The sequence below is a fragment of the Electrophorus electricus genome, chromosome 8, assembly GCF_013358815.1.
Source record: "Electrophorus electricus isolate fEleEle1 chromosome 8, fEleEle1.pri, whole genome shotgun sequence".
NCBI lineage: Eukaryota > Metazoa > Chordata > Actinopteri > Gymnotiformes > Gymnotidae > Electrophorus > Electrophorus electricus.
The window spans coordinates 20,854,867-20,878,072 of record NC_049542.1 but is presented as its reverse complement, the minus strand read 5'-3'; the positions used below and the strand labels follow the sequence as shown (position 1 = coordinate 20,878,072).

The window sequence follows — 23,206 nt, the reverse complement described above, 5'->3', positions numbered from 1 at the left end:
TAAAAACAAATAGCCCAAACACAGGTAAAAAGTCAAAGTGTCTTACAGAACCTGATTGGACAAGAATTTGTGTACTTCATCTATGAGGTATCTGTGGTATCTGAGAAATCTAAGAAATCGCTCCTATTTTCTGTTTCTGGAGCACAGGTCTGGTACACTTGGACCTGTGCATCTTTGCAATTTTTTTTGGCATTTGGTACAAAATAGTGCAAATTGTGTGCATACAGAATGAAGCAACATTACCATTTTGTGGGTAATCAAAGTAACAGACATCTCGTAGTCAAGGATATACAAAGCATATACAATTTTCAATGAGCATAGGCTAATGACCACAAAAAGGAAAGCTGACCAGCACTTCCTGTGCTTTCATTGCCAGATTCATGTGAAAAGCTGGCCTAAACAGATAACATAATGTGTCCAGTATCATCATGCTCAGCCATAAGTTCAAATGCATATGTTATTAATGTAATGCCTTCTCAGTTTTTCAGTGTATTTTGTCATAAGCCAACTCTTTTAACAGAGTTTCTGTGAAAGACACCTCCCCTTTCCCCATTCCATCTCTCACTAGATCTGTGTCTGGTCTCTCTTACTTCTCCTGTTCTCTCTCTTCCTCTGTTTCTTTTTCTTTTTCCCTGTATCTTTCTCCTCTCTCACTCTTTCTCAGCCTGTCACTGCTGCCAAGATACAGTTTGCAGCAAGAACAACTTGTACCCAGAGCTGAGATGACACTTCTCTCTCTCTCTCTCTCTCTCTCTCTCTCTCTCTCTCTCTCTCTCTCTCTCTCTCTCTCACTCACTCAGGGCTGATTCTCCCAGGAAAGCAATAAAAACCTTGCTGTCTTTGTGATTAATGAAGGCCTGTCAATCAAGAAGGCCACAAAACCCACACATTCACATTCCTCTCTGCTGGTCAGTTATCTGAGCACTACAAAATGTTAAGTGCAAAATAACATTGGTCACTCTACACAAGACATCCCTATATGTCATTCAAGCAACCACAGTTCAGACACCTAAATATTATTACATATGGGAGCATCTGAAGTACAGTTCAACTATCAACCAGCTTTCCATCACTGCTCTTGTTCCAGTGTACTGAGTATGCTTGAGATATACATTACTTATTGAATTGATCATTCAGAGGATATAAACCTATACATGAACACAGATAACAGAGATGAAAGATAAAAAAAAATGGCTAATTTTATATGCATGTGGTAAATAAATTATTCACAGTGTTTCTGTCATATAGGAAATGGTTGCAATGGTATTGTACACCTTATCTGGATGAGATGAGCCAATTTGCCTGGCATGTCATGTGTGTAGACTTTAACACATCATGCTAGAAGGCCGCACTCTGTGCATGTGCTAAGAAGCTTGCTCTGCACTGGTGCTTTTGGTGTTGCCACGGGAACCAGAGGCCTAGGCACAGTGGTTTTATTCTCAGATGCCTGACAGGCATCAACAGCAAGGCCCCCATTGCTTCTGAAGTGACCGATCATCAGCCAATGGCAGGACACTCACATATGCACACATATGCAGATGGACATCTACATCTGTGCATTTACTACAAGAGGACTAACATGCCATGAATCTATATCACATTACTAAACCGACTCTAAAGCAAATACTTGTTGAATATGATATCATGACAATATATGTATGAAGCAACATCAGTTCCTTTGTAGACAAGTCTTCAGTAACTGCATAAATGTCCTGTGTCTTATATAGCTAGGAGCCCAATAGGAGCCATTTATAAACCATAGGCTAGTGAGCAGGCTATCATTGTCCTCTTCTTCACACAGATACATTATAGAGAAGCCCACCCACTCAGGATTACTTCTCATTTGCATTTGGACACTGCAGGGAATGAATGACTGTGCATCTTTTAAAAATCAACCAATGGGAAATAACAATGACCTCCTGATAGGGAGGTGCCAGTGGACCCCAAAGGCTCCCCACTTACACCCTCCCCCATGCCCACCTCTGGAAAAGAGATCAGTGAGTATATGGTTGGGGCCTAGTGTAGGGGTCAGTTCTCAACCTGCTCTCTGTATCCAATTTTTTATTTTTTTTTCATTATTGTGTTACTGCTTTCTAGTGATCCACTAAGACATCATCAGTGTTTATCACTGTAGTCTCACATAAGTGATCTATCATTTTAAAAGTTATTGCCATATCTCTTACCATATAAAATATACCTGTCATCTATTTATTCTATTTTTTTATGTAACAATTAGAGGTTGATTAACTTTGTGTATACTAGGTATTATATTGCATGTATTTTGCTCATGTTAATGTTATTTATTGATGGCACATTAGTACTGTGTAGCACAACATAGTACTGTAGCACAGTAGTAGCACAAGAAAATAGCCTTTTATAAAAATATATGAAACATGTTTTCACAAGTTTGGCTAAAACAACAATAGTTCATCCCAAGTCCAAAACAGAACCATCTGATTACATAATTAAATTACACCATGGTTGACTTAGTATTCATCTGTTACAATATTGATATTAAGTGTCAAATACAGCAAGTATGTGTATCCTCTGTTCACATCATTCAGTCCAGGCATTTCCAACTTGAATACTATGAAATTACAGTATATAAATAGAGGATCTATATATAAATGGGGACAAAATATCCTGTGCCAGTAAATGAAGATGGTTATAAGAGTTTGTATGTTTGTCATTGAACACTTATCATTCAATCAAGCATATCTGTATGCATGGAAATTATGGGGGAAGGGTATATTAAAAGTGTAAAGTAATAGATGTCTCCCACCACTCATCAGTGCTCCAGATTAAATGTGGGGAGGAATTTAGGGAGGGAGAGTATTGATGGATCAAATGGACAGGTCACCGCCTTAGAATTAGAATAAAGGGGGTGAGACAGATGTGGAGAGTTCATTATCTTTGGTTTGACCGCATGTTCTATATCTTGTGTGCTAAAGGTATCAGATGGAATCAACACACTCTGTGAACCTGTACATTTGAGCCTCAAGCTAAAAGCAATGATTGATGTCATCCTCTGACACATTTGCCACAATTAGTGTAGTGACAAATTTTATTGCATTAATTCAAAAATGCCATGTGGCTATCAAGATTTGAAGAGAACACACATACCAGAATGAATAATCATATTTGAACTTAATGGTGTAGTTACAAACACACACATACACAAATGCATAAAAATGGTCCCACAAACATTAAGTGCATTTTAAAAGTTCTTGATAAGAAATACACATTTAACAAATAGAGAATGTGTGTCCTTGGTTAATGTTACAGTTAAGTTTAGGATTCACCTCATGATTATTTTTAGAGGTAAATAAAGGATAATATTTAGGTTTTAGGTTAGGCTTAGGTTTAGGATTAGGATTTAGGTTGTATTTTGTTTAGGGTTGTGGATACAAAAAGACTAAGAATATAAGAGATTTAGTTATATTGGTACAACTGCATGCTCACATATGTCTGCAAATGGTTCAGTTCTCCAGCCAACACATGCAAAATTGTGTCAAAAACAACTAATGGAAATTACTACACTGTGGCAAATGCCCCAGTGATATACCCAGTTTCACTAAAACATTCTGCTGGGATATGTCATTTAACATGTTTTCTTTTACAATGTTGTGTTGGTGCACATATATACATATGTTATTTAGATGAACTTATACCTACACATAACTACATATAACATATCCTTGCATGAATAACAGATTTTTAATTTTATTTTAATGGTTTAATTGTTGTCCTTAAAAGGTTCTGCAGAAATACTTAAATATTTTAAATAATAAATAAAGTGTAGGTTTCCCTTTTTGAAGAGAAACACATATGGATTCACATCATGTCCTGCAGTTAAACTTTAATATATGGTAATGTTCTTATTATTCTCATAATGCATTGAGGAAATATAAATCTATGTCACAAAACGAGCTGCATATAAGTTTCGTTCAAATAGGCTTTATATTAAATGTTGTATTTAGGAAATAAGGTATACAAAGTACACTCTAAGAGAACTTATTTAGCGTTATATCGTCCTGTCTCTTTAAATGAAGGCGTGGTTACTTGAATACTACCAGCCTTTTATGCAAAATACCCCTCTAGCAAGTCTGGTAATATAGTGGCGTAGTTCTTTCAAGGGCTCAGTGAGTTCAGTACACAGTGTGGATTAGTGACTGCGTTAATTTGACCGTTACATTGGTCTGCGTTTGTGCTGTAGTTTGTTAAGGTTGGTCGAGTCATTCTGAGAGAAACGAATGATGAATCAAAACGAATCAAGATATTTGGACACAACAAGGATTTAAGGATATTACCGATTTAAAAAGCTCACTGATTTTGTAAGAGCGAAATCATTGTAAATAGCCAGCAAGACTGCAATAGGAGTGGGTTTGTTGTGCGCAGTGAAGTTATCGCTCGATCTTACCGGCAAAGTCTCTGTGGATTTGGAATCAAATGTCGCGCACTATACGGACTCCTGAGACTTTTTTACGGTAGGGTGTAAGAAGCAAATAAATATTTATTTGTGGTCCTATATTAAATCAGCAGATATTAGTAGATATACCAACTTAGGTTTTGCAAGAGCGGTAAAGTGTTTGAACCAGCGGTACTATACGTACCATAAACCCACTTGACACCCCATTTGGCTAATGTTATGTAATAGAAATGTTGCGAAACTTTGAAGTTTTAATATCAAAGTGTGAGCACAGTCACATTGCTCACATTGGTCTCATTCCAGTATGATTCCTACATTAGTAGTACAGTTATCTGGAAACACTGACTTGCTCGTTTAAATAATAAATTAAACACTCGCTGCTTTATGTTAACCGGTTTATATCTATTTGATTGATTGGTTTTCCGAGCATACCATAAACCTATTTCAAAGTAAAACGCAAACGGAGATTTCTCCAATGAAGGTTAATTTAATCTAACACAAATAAACCTGTGTCCTGAGTACCGGTGTACCGCATGTCCTAAGGTTACATTAATAGCCAGCATAGCCTATCCTGCTACATCAGCTTTTATTAAGACCATTTTTTTGTTAACAGCATTAAACGGAGTAGAGAGATACGTTCAATAATGTACAGTGTATTATATGTGAATTCAGTTTCTAAGAGACTTTATTAATTTTCAGATCTTGTTTGCCGTGACCGGTGTAAAGTTGCGGGGTGAGGATACAAATGCCGGGGATCAGTGCAAACGTTCCGCCGTTTGACAGGTGGGAGATGGAGGAATACGACCAATACCAACACTATTTTTACGATGACCATAACCTGGACGAGGATTTCTTTAAATCTACCGCGCCAAGCGAGGACATTTGGAAGAAATTCGAGCTCGTCCCAACCCCACCCATGTCGCCTATCAGGACGCTGGATGGTACCGGTGGAGCAGCGTATCCATCACTAGGGGAAAAGCTAGAGTGGGTTTCCCAGTTCCTGGGACAGGACGAGGAGCACGATGGACATTGTAAACTCAGTACAGACAAAACCTTCAGTAACCTAAGTTCTATCATCATCCAAGACTGCATGTGGAGCGGCTTTTCTGCCAGCCAGCGACTAGAGAAAGTGGTCAGTGAGCGATTGTCTTGCTCAGGCCAATCCAAACTGCCTTTCGCCCTGCAGACGGGTCCGACGCACCCCAGCAAGTCGCAGTGTGTCCCTGCGGACGCGCCTGTTCTCAACTGCTTGGCGACAGACTGTGTGGATCCAGCGGCTGTCCTGACCTTCCCCCTGAGCAACAGCTGCAAGAAACAGGTGTCATCCGGATCAGAGTCACGCACCGACTCATCCGGTAGGCAGTTTAGTCTTTGATATCGATTCAAATGCAAGACGTTCATGCATCTTTACACACTCATTCATTGATCGTTGTTCTTGTAAATGTCTTGATTTATCATTAGAATGTGTTATGTTCTGATGCCTTGGTTTTGTGTGACATCACTTTTATCTCCGTGCGGAATGTTTATGTGGACTTGTGCCATGGCCCTACATTCCTGAACTCCTGAACAACAGGATGGATTGTTTTACTTGTGGGCGGGGAATACAAAACAATCAGCTACAATAGGAACCAATGAAAAGCGTATCTAAACTTAATGGGATGTGGAAAACCACTTAATTCTTAATTCTTATCCCCAAGCAACAAATAGGAATCTTTGAAAACTAATAGGGTTAGTATGATAACTGCCTGTTATGAATTTTATGAATATAGATTAAAATTGTATTTTTCTCTTCTTTAATAGACCATTTTTATTACAGTGAAAATACGTATTTGAAAGTTTACAGGGACTGGCCTTAGAGTAGACTTTAATAGTGCAGCTTGTTGGGGGATGGCAGAAGATCTTATTGTCATAATCAGTAAGATGCTTTTTTTCAACTGAATGGAAAGAGTTCAAGATTTTCAAGTTTAGGTATTGAGCTGCATGTAGTGATGCAAGCAGTAGCCTTGAAAGTATTTGAGTTAAACCAAGAGTTGCATCAGACTCCAGTAGTCCCCCTATGTTTACAAGACTGCATGCTGCTTTGGATCAGCACGTGAGAGCCGTTCCAAATGTATGATAGCACGTTTATGATTATTGAATAACTCAACCATTTCAAGTATAGAACTCAGGCTCACACTCCAACAGGAACAGTGTTTAGGTACTAGCCATTTAATTATATTCTCCACATATTACCTGCTGCAAATTGACAGAACTGTACAAGATAATTAATAAAATGAATTAAATACAGCACAAAGAAGGCCTGTAGGCTGAATGGTGAATAATATCCTTTATTGTGCTGTTTTTCTAGATGATGAAGAGATTGACGTGGTGACAGTGGAGCATAAACACAATAAGCCTCGACTGGTGAGTTCCCGTAAGCCTGTAACCATCACGGTACGTGCCGATCCCTATGACCCCGGCATGAAGCGTTTTCACATCTCCATCCACCAGCAGCAGCACAATTATGCTGCACCCTCTCCCCAAAGCCACCCTGATGGAGATCTGCCTCGCAAGAGGGTCCGTCAGGACACTTCCCACCCACAGACAGGTTCCACACCCCAGGCACTCGAGAGCAAACCCCACTCCCCTGGTTCTGCCATCTCCAGATCTGTCACTGCTTCCTCACCCCATCCCCAATTCCACCATGGACCCAAGTCCCAGCCCTCCAGCCCCCAGAGCTCTGACAGTGAGGACTTGGACAGGCGCAAGAATCACAACTTCCTGGAGCGGAAGAGACGCAATGATTTGCGCTCGCGCTTTCTGGCTTTGAGGGATGAGATTCCTGGGCTGGTGGACTGTCCAAAGACACCCAAGGTGGTGATCCTGACCAAGGCTACAGAATACTTGCGCTTGCTACACACCAAGGACAAGCAGAAGGCCCAGGAGAAGAAGCATCTTAAAAACAGGCAACAGCAGTTACTTCGCAGGCTAGCAGAACTAAGACGCTCCTAAAACAGCACCTGAGCTGCACAGAGACAGCCCTTTCACAAGAACTGCTTACAAGAGTCCTGTGTTAATAGATGTCAATATTTAAGAGCAAGGACATATGTACTTTATTTTGATTTATATATATTTTTAACATTCTTTGCACATTTGATTCTAGAGGTCTGGGGGTGGGACATTTTCAGATTTTCAGACTGATTGGTTGTTTATCCTGGTGTGTTATGGATTACATAAACTTCACTAAGTTTCCCAAAGAAGGCCCTGCTAATTATTTTTTTTTTAGGTTAAAAAAAAGACAGGCCCAGAGTTCTTTTACATATTAAAACAATCCTAGTTACGGATATTCTGTAATTCTGTATTGAGTTAGCATGCCATTTAGGCATAATTGAAAATGTAGCAATCAGCCTGTATGCACATATAACCAACATAGTAAATCAATTTTTGTCTGATTCATGAAATATCTTTTTTAAGAAGCTTAATGAAACATTAAAATGTGTAATTTCCTGCTATATCACTACTAACATTCAAAATTGCCTAATCTCAAAGTGAAGTTTGTGTGCCCATTGCAATATTATGCCAGGACTGGAGTTTAAAAGACATAGCATTAGCATACACTTAGCAGTCTGTCTACAAAGTTCACATCTTTGTTTTCTCAGTAAATATTATTTTGGTTATTTGAGTCAATGCCTTACACAGCGTTGTAGTGTATGTTAACTGTGACATTTGTAAATAATAACTCTGCTGTGTTGATCCATGTGTAAAGTGTATTATATATGCTTTCTGTTTTAATACCAAAATCAATGCTGTTGAACTTTTGGTCCATATTTTACCCTCATGTCCTGAAACTTAGTTGGCTTACTCTTAAGCAAATATCTTGAAAGCTTTTATTTTTGTTAATAAAAGTAAAAACAAAACAAAAAAGTTTAAAAATAATAATAATACTATCAAACCTTACTTTTTATTGCTAGTCACTTTGATGCTGTGTTCACTGCCTGCTCATCACTCTTTTTATTTTTCAGTGAGTGGGGTGTAGAACCCAAAATGGTCAAAGAATGCTTAAAAATCAACTTTTGTACTCTATTTTCTTACAGACTTTGGTATTTTTTGGAATATTGCTTTTTATCACTGTTTTTCTTACTTTTGGTTTTGATTCAGCTGGTGGCATATTGTTCTTTATTTATCCAATATAACCATTGCACCTTTTCCTATTGCATTACATATACCAGTTTTGAATCTTGAATCGCATAAAATTGCCCCTATGCCAACATGTCAACCTGCTTTTACATATCTACACATATCCTTATGAAAAAGAAATAGAATAGACAAGCTAGAAGATACAAAGCTATCATTTGGATCGACACACTCTCAGTTAACATGCCTAGAAAATGAAATATTTATAATTTGAAACATTTAAAATTCCTCCATCTCTTATTTTCAAATATGAAAGAAGCTCCAGCATTTTCACCCAACACAGATGTTAATGAAAAAGACAGTTTAAGCAACATTTCCCAAGCATATAATGTAATCATGTAGTGTTCAGTTTTTCATCAAACTTATTTTTCTGGAAAATAAGTTAACCAAGTCTTGCCTAAGGTACAGGGATACACTGTTGCAAATTATGTTTAGAGTTGGACTAGTGTTAGTTTGTGTCTGGGAAGCCAGCTGAAATAGAGCTTACAGTAGATGTTTGATGTAGCTCATCACTGCTTACTCCAGTAAAAACACTTTCTAGCATTTTATTTGTGTTTGCTTTATTGCTGTTCTCTGCATAGGGCACCAATCCAGTAGTGTATTACACTGTCTCATTTATTTAACTGATGAATATTCAAGATTTAAGAATAGATGATGTACAATTGTTGTAACTTTTACTTTTCTACATTATTCATGTTTCTACATTATTTCTTTTGTCCTTTCTTTCATTCTCAATCTTTCACTCTACATCTCTCACTTGGTCTACATGGTCTTTCGTGGTGGTCACTGTGGGCATACACTGGGAATATATGGCAGCAGCATTAAGCACTTTGTGTTCAGTACCTCATGAGCCCGTAGAATTCAGACCATTAATAAATTCAAATCAAATAATTTAAGTGTCTTAGTGTTTTTCTTAAACTTCTGGAGTTGTAACCATATTGTGTCGGTGAGGCATGGGTCAATCTTAACACATTTTTACATCATGTGTGCAACCTAAAGACTGACTGATAAAATTGATAATATAGGACTTATCAAGATGGGTGCACAGGGAGAGAGAATCACCAAGCAACCAACTTTTATATAAAAATTGCAGTCTCTTGTATCCAATGAGCTAGGTCTATTAATAAATTGTACCAATTTTGGACATTATTAGAAGCTGGAGGCAGATGGCCCATTTTTCTTTAATCATAGATAAATCTGTAAAGGCCCTAATTTCTGTAGATTGTAGGGCAAGGCTTATTTCGGATTTGGCAAGTATTCTATTTTAATCACACCTGATTGGAGTGATTGTTAAGAAACCTGTTATGATCATTTTATGTACGGGACACTTTCACCGAAAAGGTCGTGGCCCCCTTTCCATGGCAACTAGCGTCGCTTTTTCCGTGGCGCAGATCATTTAGTTTCCATAGCAACAAACTAGCTATTCAGGTCTTCTCGGTGGTGTACATTTGTCAGTGTTCTTCAGAAAGTCAACAAAACTGTGTCTTATAGTTATGAGGGCATCACTTGGAGTGAAGAATCTTACAGGTGTAAAAGCAGCGCGTGGCTGGTTGGGTGTGGAGGGACGAAGATGCCTCGGAAAAAATTATCCTGTCTATGCTTTCGATGCCGAATGTATTAGATAGCATTTAGTCCTGTGTTGTTGTGGCTGGTAACACCCTAAACACACACTATATATTTTGCGATCTACAAATATGATACATTTTTACGGTTGCTATAAATCACTTGGATATCTGTGCGCAGGACTGCACAAAATCTGTTTCCCAAACGCACCCAGTTTCTATGGAAACATCTTGAGGAGACAGAGCCCGCCTCCACGTATGTTGTGCGCATGCTCCGTCATGAAAGCAGTTCCGTGAGGTTATCGTCATGGCGGCCGCCAATGTTGTTATGCATCGTGCACTTGGGAAAGCCATTATACCTCCTTTGGTTGTGATTTTAGGGGCTACCGGTACTGGCAAATCCAAACTAGCAATCGAGATCGGGAAAAGACTGCAGGGCGAAATAATAAGCGCCGATTCCATGCAGGTGAGTTTTTTCCATGAACAATGAATATTGTCGCTAGCTAGCTAAATATAGGAGCACGTGAAAGGCCATAGCGATTAGCTCAAGCATGGAGTACTGTTAAAGATGTGCACAGCGAAACGTCTGTTTCTTCGGGTGTGTAAATACAGAAACAAAATGTTTCTATATAAGATATTCCATACATTCTTCCAGAAGTCGTTTAGAGATGTACTAACACCCGGAAATGTTCAATAGCATTTGTCGTAGAAATGCATCCGACATTAGCTAGTTGATTAGCTAGCTAGTTAACTAGCTACGTAGCTATCACTATGTAGAGCTGCACCAAAACCCCAAAACTGTCACACCACACAATTGCCACTGTTGTAGTAGATCGCTATTGTGCATAGCCATATTGTGCATGGTCACATGCATACGTTTCAGTACACTTCGGTCAAATTACTCTAGTACGTTATGACTCTTTCTAAAGTATGCTAGCTAGCGTTAGTTAGCTGTCTAGGTTAGATAGACTTTCTTTCTCTTAGGCCACGTCTGCTAGCTAAGTTAACCCATGTATCAACATCAAATTTATTCCAAGATTGCTGCATGAGGTACGCCTAACCTCTGAATACAGATTAGAGTCTAGTGTCAATGTCCTAAAAAGCTTGTTGGTTTACCAATGAACCCTTACGTTTTGCACCGCGTTACAAATATTCTCTACAGCCAGCAGAGCTAGCTAGTTACATTAGTACATCTGGCATAGTGATAAAACATTGGCTGCACATTCAGGTGATGGCTAATACCACCAGGAATTTAAGGGAAAAAAGAACAACAATTGCACAATAACAATAATATGCAACAAATTCTGTTTTTTAAAAATGTAAAAATAAAAAGAAAATCCAGTATGCAGTGGTATGGGGTGTTTGTTAAAATATCTCTCGAATGAAAAAAGTTCTCTTTTTTTCAGTGCTACATGGTAATAGGGGCTCTCTAGTTAAAACTCAGGGGAGAACAACTTGCCTGATGTGCCTTTTGAGATTTGTGCCATGCTCATACTGTTTGGTCATTTGGGAGATAGTGTTTGCTATGGTGATCACATTTAAAAAATGTGCAGCATTCTTAATTTCAGAGGCTAAAGCACAACTGATAATTCATTGGTCATCAATGAGCCTTTTCATTCTAATTCATGAAAAATCTTGAGGAAAGTCAGATATGAGAATAGTTTGTGAAATATTGGTTTCAGAAACAATGAAAATCATGCACAGTGATTCTGGAAGCAGGCCACCATCATCGGCAGCAGATATCCCATCCACTGGGCCAAATGTGAATACTTTGCTGAATTCATGCTGATGCATATCTATGGCACCATTAATTCCTTAGTAGATGTAAAAGCTGAGCCTGCTCATCCTTGAAAGATGCCTTATATATATATATATATATCTTTTGCTTTGATTTTGCCCCAAAAATGAAATTCATTTCTGAACAGTACTAAGTGACCAGGTTTGGCTGAAATGAAATGGTGAACTTGAATGGTTTTATGTCAAACATGGGATTTTCTTTTTCAATTTCCCAAAAAGCCTACATTAAAAATGTACATTAATCTGTCATTTAATTAATATTCTTAAAAATTGTAAATTAACTGTTCTAGTGTATTTAGATTAAGGTGTAATAAGGTGTAAGTGACTAGAATAAGGCATGTAACTTAATTGAAGTATTAAATTGTCTCAACTGCCATACATTGGCATGTCATTTCTAAATGCATCAGTAATTGTTTTTGTCTGATTTCTCAGCCAGACTTTCAGAAAAGGAATTTTATATTTGCATTTTCCTTGTTTGCAAGACATTAATTGTAAAGTTCTGGCTGTTGTCTGAGATGTTGGTATGTTATTTGTGTTTCCACACAATGTGCCCACATTCATCTTGCATAAGACATTCGTCTGAGCAGTGTCACTGCTTTTAAATCCGAAGTACTGCCAAAGTACAGAAGATTAAAAAATTTTTACAGCACCAAATCGCTGTCTTCCCTCTCCCCTGTTGTATTCATATTTGGTATTTGCAAAACTGGAAGATTATCCTTTCGACACCTTTCATTGTTTCCAAAACCACATGCATGCTGCTACAATGCAGTGATGGAGGCTTCTAATTGCACAGTACGTATGCATATTACTTGTAATAATCACAGCCTTTTGCAGTTAGATAATTACACTGGTCCATATTGCGATTTAGATCTTTGTGACTAATTGTACAGCACAAGGCTCAGTAGTATAGGTGAGTGAGGCCAGTGGTGTAAAAAGGGGAGAATATTTAGCTGAGATAACATCAGGAACTATCAGAGAATCAATACATATCATAAAACCTGATCAATAAATAGAGGAGATATGAACAGAAATTAGTTGGTTTAGAAAAAATTTTTTTTAAACAATTTGTGAGAAAATGGCCCAAGGTCTGAAATCCTGTATGAAAACCTGTTTTAAATGACACTATGGTCCTGAGCGTCAGTCATTAAAGTATTCTGGACCAAATTGTGATTCATCCAATTATTCATTTTAGGTTAAAATGATCACATTGTCAGTTTAAACGATATCATCCAGTCTTGCCTGATAATTTCTCCTGAAAATATTCTTTGTTATATGCTTCTTTGAAATACTCAGTTCTATATGGCTGTCCCAGCATCATAGATATTTTGTTATTGTTGCTGGACTGCCTGGACATTACTGCATTAGTCATGTTAGTTAGTGGATTTGTTGGAGTTTAATTATAACGTGCTGGCTTGTAATGTTGGATATTCATAATGTTATTGCAATTATTATTAATCTAGTAATTAAAATCAGTTTTTTGCTGCTCAGAACCTGCAGACATGATCTGCTGTAAGCAAGCAAATAGGCATATTTATTAGCTAGCTAGTTACGTGACATTAAACATCCGTCAAATATTTAAATGCTTTTAAACATATTGATTTCTTGAACACTGTGGAAAACAACATTTAAGGGAAAACCCTTGTTACTTTTTTAGGGTCTTTTGATATGAGACTACCATGCCAGTGCTGAAATGCACATAAACAATTTCAGACCCCCTTGGTAGATGCCTTCAGTACCTGAGTGCTGTTTTTTTTTTCCTTCTTTTATATAGCAAATCCAGAGATGGCCCTAGGTTGTAAATGCATGAACCCAGTCTATTCAAAATGTCTTACAAGTTCACTGTTTGATCTTTTATTGTAGTTCTTTGTCATAGCTGTAATTTTCTCCACTGAAATCAATGTCAGTGCACATAGACAAACATGTTAAAGCTTTGTGTCCATGCTATTATAGAGCTACTTTTAGAAAATGTTCACCCATAACATTATATCTTTCCCCTTTTTAAAATGTTAACATTTTTAAAAACTTTTTTAAACATCTTGTGACTAAATTTGTCCTGAGGTTTAATCCTTGAAACTCAGTCAGTCTCTCTGCCACAGTCAACCTTTCAACCTCTCTTCAGTTCTGCACATTTATAATTCAGGAACACACTCTCCTTGTCTTTTTGTTCTGTGACCTTGAGCATGTACTGCTCCTTTGGACGTTTGCACAGGGCTGTCATATGGTACAGTCAGCTAGATTACGCTAATAAAATTCGTTCCCCTACAGTGCAGCTGAATCGTCCCGACAGCTTCCACACTGAGCAGCAAGCTGCTTCTCTGTCTCCTACCAGAGTGAGCCATGCATGTAAAAGTCTTGCTTGTGCTGAAGATGGCGAGTGCAGGCTTCTGTGGGTGAGTGGGGATTCGTGCGGGTCGGTCGTGGTGAAGTGGGCAAGCCCCCATTATCATGTTGAATCGGTTCCCACACCCCTATTGTGTCCAGGAGTCTCCACCAGCTACCCCTGGCATTCAGTGGCTGGGCGACTTGTGCAGGCTGTGATTTCCATTTTGAATAGCTGTACTGTACGTGCCTCAGGAGTGAGTGAGGGAGCGATTGTTACCGTGACCATGCTAAGTTTGCACATTTTTTTCTGTACTGGTGTGATAGACACCCACGTTTGAGCCATTCAGACAAGCCTTGACATCAGGGTCATGAGGGTCATAATTCAAAGAGCTTGGATTTGAGCAAGGACTGATGGGAACCTCGTAGATGGCTGTTTGCCTGTGCTGTGACAGGAGAGCAAGTGAGGGGGGGAGCGATTTTGGTACTGTTCACATGAGGTCTTCAAGGTCCCAAGGGGTAATTTAATGGGTCGTTTGCAGAACTGAAATACTGGGGGCATTTAACTCACCAGAGTATTAAAAGACCTTTGTGCCTTTAGAGACAGACATGTGGAACTGTTTTGGACTACTTTTTGCTGGTGTTGGTTCTGGATCAACAAGCTAGTTTTGAAGGTTCTTAGATATTTAGAATTGTAATAGAGGAATGTCCTTTTGGCTTGACAGCTGTAAGACCTTATAGCTTAGTACCATGGCACTGTATCTTTAGGATAGGTTGAGCTGCTCATTGTTGAGGTTTTGTGTCTGCACATCAGGACAGGGTGCGAGTACCACAAGAAATGCATGGCAGCTGCATGTCTGTTATTTTCTGCTTTAGTATGAATGTTGAAGCCACTATAAAAAGAACATGTCATGATGTCCAGACATAGGGAGGATATAATGTATTTGTAGTACAGTGTTAGTTTTGATCCCTCTGTCAGTTTTTCTCCATGCTACTGTCATGAGCAGGGACTATGGTGGGTGCCTTTTAGTTCTCTTTTTCTGTGGTAATTCTGTGGTGAAATTCCCACAGAATCTGCTAAGACCTTATAATTTGACACAAACTGAAGTACATGAGGCTGTGCATCACTCTTAGAAAACCAGAACCAGTTTCTTATCAAAGAACAATGTGTGTGCTTATCTCTGTAATCTAGTGACTTCCTAAGTATACAGTTATGTGCAAAAATAGCAGTCTATCATCACTAATGTATTTAATTACTGATTTTGGCAGAAAAGATAATACAACATGGGGGGGGGGGAATTCATGACTAGGTGTAGCTGAGTAATGGGCAATCAACAGTCATGATATGCACGCTGCTAATTGGGTGTAATTGACTCATTTAATGAAAGGGGCGTGTTTTAATTAATAGCAGTGTGGAGTTCAATTAGTGAGGTCATTCATTCTATGAAGAAACAGGTGTCAATTATGGGCCTTATTTAAAGAAGGAGGGCAGCAAATGTTGTACCCGCTGGTTTTAGCCCTTGCTCAGTGAGTAAAATGGGTTGTTCCAGACATTGTACCGAAGGAGAATGAACTTTGATCAAGAAGTTGATTGGAGAGGGGAAAATGTATAAAGAAGTGCAGAAAAGAATTGGCTGCTCAGCTAAAATGATCTCAAATGCTTTAAAATGACAAACAAAACCCGAAACACGTGGTAGCTCCAGGGAAATCAAAGATCATCTTCAGTTACCTGTGACAGTTACCTGTGAGTACTGCAACAATCAGAAGACACCTACGTGAAGCCAAACTATTTGCAAGAAACCCTTGTAAAGTACCACTGTTGAAAAAAGACATGTTGAAAAGGTTACAGTTTGCCAAAGAATACATTGACTGGCCTAAAGAGAAGTGGCTCGACATTCTATGCACAGATGAGAGCAAGATTGTTCTTATTGGGTCTAAAGGCCACCGACCCACTGTTGAGACGACCATAAACACTGAATTCAAGCCACAGTACACTGTGAAGACTGTAAAATATGGAGGTGCAAGCATAATGGTTTGGGGATATTTCTCATACTTTGGAGTTAGACACATTTATAACATACTAGGCACCATGGACCAGTTTGAATATATCAAAAATACTGGAAGAGGTCATGTTGCCTTATGCTGAAGAAGAAATGCCCTTGAAATTGGTGTCTCAGCAGGACAACGACCCCAAACACACCAGCAAGCGGGCAACATCCTGGTTCCAGACCAACAAGATTGATGTTATGAAATAGCCAGCCCAATCCCCAGACCTCAATCCGACTGAGAATTTGTGGAGTGACATCAAAAATGCTGTTTTTGATGCAAAACCCAAGAATGCAAAAGAACTATGGAATGTAGTCCAGTCAGCTTGGGCTGGAATATCTGTTCATAGGTGTCAGATGTTAGTTGACTCCATGCCACACAGATGTAAAGCAGTTATCAGAAATAAACGTTATACAACTAAATATTAGTTCAGTTCATCTGTAAACAATCTTCAGTTTATACTGTAAATATTCGAGTTTGTAAACAGCCCATTATTCCCATTATTTCTTCATTTTCAGTTTAAAAATTGATATTTCATTCATGTTTCATTTGGAATTGAATGTGCAGTGCTCTCAGTGCCTTTGTGTATATGGAAATAAATGCTATTATGAGTATTTAGGTTCTTCAGTTGTTTTAAACACACTGCTATTATTTTGCACATAACTGTACCTCAACTGCTGTTAACTGGATAGCATGAAACAAAGGGCCTCATTTATTATATAAGAACTCATGAATCATCCAGTGCTTTGTCACAGAATTTGCCTTGCTGCCAGACATAACAGGCCTAGATAATAAGGCTAAAATATGTTAAGGCCTCCTGTTCTTGAGACCATGCCAGAACACTAATTCAGTGCAATTGGCATGCTGAAGCAGGCTTTTAATGTAATTTTGTGGTTTTTGCTACTGTCTTTGATAGTGAAACACACCTGTGTCAGCTCTCTGATGCTCACCTCTTCCACCAGGTCAGCTTGAAGGCTCTAAGCTTAACAAGAGTCTGCAAGAATGTTTGTTTTTATTTGTATACATTCAGGTATCATAGTCATAATGTGCTCCTACAATACCTATCATCCTATGACAAAATGCCAGAAGTGCAATCTTTAATTATTATTTTGAATACCAGTTAAGTTTAATTATATTTGTTCTTTTTATATTTACTCTTATTTTCTTCTGATCATTGTAGTGATTAAAAGGAATTATGAACTGAATCAATATATGCCATAAATGAATGCCTACATTTAACAGTCTGGGTTTAAAAAAAATAGATTTCTGGGTCCAATGTCTTTTGAAAGGGTTAAGCTAGATTTATTTAAGTGTTCAAATCTTGTGAATCATTTCCATCATTCCATACACACGCCAGAAGCAAAATTAAATTTGTGCAGAATGAATGAAAAAAATTCAATTGTATCTGTCTGCCTGGTGCTACGACTGGCGACGTGGTACATCTGGCATGACGTCTGTATTCATCCAGACCTTGGTGTGAGAGCTTGATAATGCCCTGATAATCCACCGGAAATCTGAAACACCAGTTACAATGAGTCTGCTGAAGCCCATTGACCCAGTCATGGATCACAACATCTTAATTTGGCCTTCCCACTGCTGCTTGGATCAGGGAAAATGGTGTTATTTACTTGGTCATCTAGGAGCTCATGGCTTATTGGAGCGCAGGTGGCTGGTGTGGAAAGATGCAACAAGCCTGAAGGCACACACTGAAGCACAGAATTTGTTGTAAGCAGGGTGTGTGATGACATTGGCCAAGACCCATCAGCCAGGCATTGCAGCAGGCATGTGCTGGAGTGACCTTTTTCTGTTCTCTATGGGTTTCTGATGTTGCTTCCTTGAGTCTACCCAAGGCAGAGGCGTGAGGTTTCCTGGTCTTTGTTCTGACTGTTTGTTTTTTTTTTGTTTTTTTTTGTTCTGGAATGCTAGTACCAATGATGGGACTGCTGAATGAGCTCATTTACTGGCTTTTTCTGTGGCCTTGTCTAGCAGGAAAAGAAACCTTGCCTCTTCTGTTATCACATCACTGTCATGGCCATCTGCTGTTTTGAAATTGCAGTCATGGAACTTCTTGGATTTGACTTAATCAAATACTGTGTCTGTCTGTGTGTGTGTCTCTCTGTGTGTGTGACATCTCGCTTATAAAAGTCTAATTTTAATTTCAACATTAACATTTTGAGAATCAATTATTTTATTTACTTTTAAAGGCTAGTGTTTTTCATTACTGATGCCATAATCACAGACTGAACTTAACTAGTGGAGTCTGTGTGCCCCTACACAGTTCAGGACTGGGTCTGGGTTCTATGTAACATGTCACCTTTACCTGACCTCAGACTTAGGAGTCCATATTGCCCCCTCGCACTGTAGGACTCCAACTCCACCACCAGCATCCCTTGCAGAAATAGGCCAGTTATCGGCAGGGCTCTGAGGACTGCAGGGATGAACACCAATGGACAGAATGGAAGCCCAGAGGTAGAGGAAAAAGATCACTGTTGTAAATGATTTATCAGCCTGGATTTACTGTGCCATTCCCTCTGGGAAAGCAGTGGATGGATGGACGGACTGAGGGGAGAGAGATGGATGGTCAGTCAGGAGCGTGTGGAGGGCTGCAGAGATGGAATGATGGAGAGTGCAGTTATTTCCTGTGGGGTGTCCAGTGTGGCGGTGTGGGTGTGTGCTTTGAGTCCCTCACTGATCATTGAACCCCCCCCCCCGCTCTGTGTGTGGGGAGCAGCTGTCTCGTGTATGACCTGAGGTTGGGTGTGGATGGTGGGCAGTCTGCAGTCATCCAACACTGAGCTTATTGTCTGGAGGCTTGTCTGGGAGTGCAGAGACAGGGTCATCTCGGGCCTTTTTCTTTCTTTCTTACTTTCTTTCTTTCTTTCTCTCTCACACACATACAAAGAGAAGCTAGTCCCACCACGTGGAGCTGTGCACACATGGACCAGCTCCTCCTTTGTTCTTTCTCCCTCTTTCCCACTCCTTTGCTGTTCTGTGTGGAGCAAGCGCATGCACAGAGAGATGCATTCCCAAGCTTCACTCACTTTGGCTCTTAAGAGCTCTGCGAATGAGGCCTGTAACTTATTTTATAACAGCAGTCTAGCCTTTGCTTCTGTTGGAAAATGTCATTTCTCTAAGTGAGCTATTCACTCTCTTTTCTGTTTCTCCTTCTCTCCATGGGCTTGTTGGCCTTATTAATGGTAGTTTTTCAGTTAGATTATTTTGGTGTGTTTCTCTCGTACACACTCACTTATCACTCACTGTGAGTTGCTTGGGGTTTGATGGCTGCCTTTCAAAGAAGACGAGTCATGAAGGTGCATGAGAATGTGCAGCAGCTGCAGCCGCAGCAGCCGCACAAGCAGCGATGGACGATGGGTGCCAAGGGCGAGGGTGGTGAAGGGCGCATGCTCTCTCAGGCGGGATGGCACTTGGGCACATGGGAAATGACTGACTTGCGGTTGTGGTAGCCAGTAGGAGGAATGCACATGTTTCTGAAATCCTGAGATAGTGGTGGAGAGGTGGGGGTGTGTGGTGTTTGGGATGTAGTGGAGTTGAGAAGCTGGTATGGGCCCTGGAGATAGGGTGGGAGTGTGTGCCAGGAACAAATCCCACTAACCCTGGCAGCACTTGGAGTGTGGCCCCAGTTGAGTGCCTCATGACCAGGCTGGGTGATCACACAGCTTTTCTGTCTGACGCCTACCCCCACACACATTCAGTGGTGCTGTTCTCCAACCTCCTCTTTTATTCCTCTGCTAAACTGTCAGTTTGGCCCTGCTACTGGAGGCCCCAGACAAGCCCCAAGGACAGGGCAGATAACACACATGGAATCATTACCAAGTGGTAGGCAGGATTAATAGTGGTACTTGAGCCTTCTTTTTCAGTACTCGTCTGCTCTGACAGACTGGTTCTTCTCAGTGCTCATCTGCATCAGTGATGCCTCATGTTGTGTCAGCTCAGGCCAGACAGAGGTGGGTTCCTGTGCTTTCACTGCAGCATGGGGTTCAAACCACGGGATGTTACTTGGCATGGGGTCCAGACCACTTGGTGCCTCCCTTGGCACAGCAAAGCAGTGCGTCCCTTGGCATGGTGTTCTGAGCCTCGTCGCGTCACAAGCAGAGCCCCAGTGTATCAAGTGAATGGATTCAGATGTGGGTCTGCTAAAACGGAGCGGGCAACACTCTGCTCAGCAAGTGACCATGTGGCTGGTGGGGGTGTGACAGTACTTAGAAGTCAAGAATCAGTTCACACGAATCAGTTCACTCAATGCAAGCTGCTTGGGGTTTGTTTGTTTAGAAATCATGGTTCGGTACAGTGAGGGGGGGAAAAAGCAGCAAAACCTGAATGCATAAAGCTATGTTCCCTTTCATTTATTTTTGAATAGACAGTAGTGTGAGTTACAGTTTATTGTAGTGTTGTATTGTTCCCCCTGAGATAGTTGGCATGGCCTGTAGTGTAAAATGCAAACAGTGAACATGCACTGTTACATAAGTCATTTTTATTTAGGACTGAAAAACAAAAGGCAAAAACAATCAGCTACAAAACTCAAACATCTCTTATACTAAATACAAAAAGAACAAAAACAATTAAATTTGTTCCACTTAAACTATATTTCATTGTTTTAATGTTTAAGCCTAAAATAGATGAAATGTAAATGCCAGTTGCTTCAGTTGCCAGTTGCTTTTGTCTGTTTCTTTGGTTGGTGTTTTTTTTATTATTTTATTTTATGTTTTTTTAGTAGTTGTAGTGTGTAACAATGCTGCCTCTCCCACTGGGCACCATGCTATACTAATATGAGTCCTTGGGCAAGATTCCTCACGCTATATTCACCTCCTTCTGTAACATGATTTGAAATTGTAAGTTGCTCAGGATCAGAACATTTGCTAAATGCGTAAATGTAAATGATGGGTGATCGCCTCTCGGTGATGCCATTGAATACGCGTTGGCAGGTTCTTGTATTTGTGCACACATTCCCTACAACTGCTGAACAAAACTATCACGCAGACCCTGTCCAATCCACTAGTTGCAGTTGTAGTTCCCTGGGAACATGAAGTTTTCCCACACGTCTGATTTAAAAAAAAAAAAAAAAAGAGGTGGGTCTTCTAGCTCCTGGGTGTCATTTGCATTTGCCATAGTGTGATTGACATAATCAAATGCCAGTGAGCTTGAGCCAAGCTTAGCATGGCATGTTGCTAGTGGCTTACAGCTTAAGGTTTTGGGTCGAACTCGTGAAATTTAATTATTTTCACAAATAGGTTTCTGAGTATTCTCTGTATAACTGCATGTAGCAAACCACAGCATCTGTTCTGTGGCAGTTCAGGATGCATACTTGTACAGTTATACCCTTAGAGGCCAGTTACGGAGGTTTCACTGATCAGCTCTGCTGTGGTTTAAAAGCATCTGTTCCTGGGTGAGGAAAAGGGAGGAGTCCAACCCCTCCCCAGGATTCAACTGCCGTCATGAGGACAGATAGGAAGCCAGACACTCTGCCCTCGCCCCTCTGAGACAGGGAGATGGAGACACAGTAGCTGATGTATTGATCTGTCTGCTTTTTTCCTCTCTATCCCTTCCTCTTTTTTGTCTCCCGCAAACAGAAGAATTTAATCCTTGTTTCTAAAATATTTCCAGCTCTTTAACAGTTAAGACATTGGATTCATCACACACCCCTCAGAATGGCCCTTTTCTTTCACATTAGTGTTAGAAGTGTATCATTCTCAGTTTATTCCACTTACCTGTAAGAGGGAATTGTAGAAGCAGAGTAAAGATTGCAACAGGGACCTTGTCTAGCTCTTCCTGGAAAACTGTGAATGCTGATTAACTTGCCGGAAGATTGTGGAGTGCCAGAGCAAAGGCATGGGCATCTCTTGGGAATGCAGTGTTTTACACCAGTACTAATGCCAGTGCAGGCTGCTGCATCTTGGGAGCCACCGATGAGACATTTATGTGTTTTTTTTTTTTTTTTGTTTGTTTTTTTTTGTTTTTTTTTTTTTTTTTTTTAAAATCACTTGCAGGGTGGAGAGTGAAGCAGGAGCATGTCTGGGTTTTCCTGCTCATACTGCTCCAATCAGGATTTGCTTGCCAGCTTGAACAGATGGAGAAGGCTCTGGTTGAGGACCTTTAGGGTTCAGCACTAGCCTCTCTGACTGCTGTGTGAAGTGGGAGGTAGGGTAGTTGGAATGCAAGGTTACAGAATCGCAAGAGTGGCAAGGCGCAAAGCGAAGGCCCTCTTGACATTCCAGCAGTTTCTGTTAGTGGCCGTGGGACTCGGCGCTGGCCGTGCTGCTGAATGCTAGCGGGCATCTGCCACATACCAAAAAATGGAGCAGATGAACTTTTTCTACCGCTATTGTGTGATGCTTTCTGATAAGATGATTGCCCATTTAGAAGTGTGGTACATTGTGGTACATTGTTAATTTAATAAACAGGAGCTGTTCTTTACCTAAATTAAAGCCCACTTGATCACTCTGTCATAAAAATGTCACCTTTTTTTGTTTCAGTATAACAACCTAGATTTACACCACACCTTATAGGCATGAAACAGTACATCTGTGAAAATCTTGAAATGCCAGTTGTAATGTTTAGGGAATGTTTATGGTTTTATAAAATAATTAAAAGCCTTTTTTATATGACCGTTTGAAACTTGGGCATCTGGAAAGCTATTACATGTTACTGGAATCAAGGTTTGGGAAGCTAATGTAACACTCACCTTGCATGTATTTTCATTTGATCAGTTATGGCATTCATCTTGACAATAAGCGAAACTACTCAGATCAGTAGCAGGTGATCATTTCCTCCATTTGTCTCACTATGTCCAAGTGCTGTAGTATGGATCTGATGGGGCTGATGACAGTGCACCTCTCCCACCCTTCAAAACTGTTCTGTTATC

The 23,206-nt window shown here is 39.9% G+C and overlaps 2 protein-coding genes across 2 annotated transcripts in view; both read left to right on the top strand.

The window, feature by feature from the left end:
* Nucleotides 1-4,149: 4,149 nt before the first annotated feature.
* On the top strand, nucleotides 4,150-9,493 carry myclb (MYCL proto-oncogene, bHLH transcription factor b). The gene is made up of 3 exons (XM_027006304.2): nucleotides 4,150-4,487; nucleotides 5,129-5,784; nucleotides 6,777-9,493. Exons 2-3 carry the CDS (start codon nucleotides 5,175-5,177, stop codon nucleotides 7,418-7,420), a joined length of 1,254 nt encoding a protein of 417 aa, XP_026862105.2. The 5' UTR covers nucleotides 4,150-4,487; nucleotides 5,129-5,174; the 3' UTR covers nucleotides 7,421-9,493.
* Nucleotides 9,494-10,453: 960 nt separating this feature from the next.
* The window catches only part of trit1 (tRNA isopentenyltransferase 1), a 47,250-nt gene continuing 34,497 nt past the window's right edge, over nucleotides 10,454-23,206 (top strand). The window contains exon 1 of the mRNA XM_027006334.2: nucleotides 10,454-10,630. Coding sequence (XP_026862135.2) covers nucleotides 10,472-10,630 — 159 coding nt within the window. The 5' untranslated portion in view covers nucleotides 10,454-10,471. The remainder of the gene's footprint in view (nucleotides 10,631-23,206) is intronic.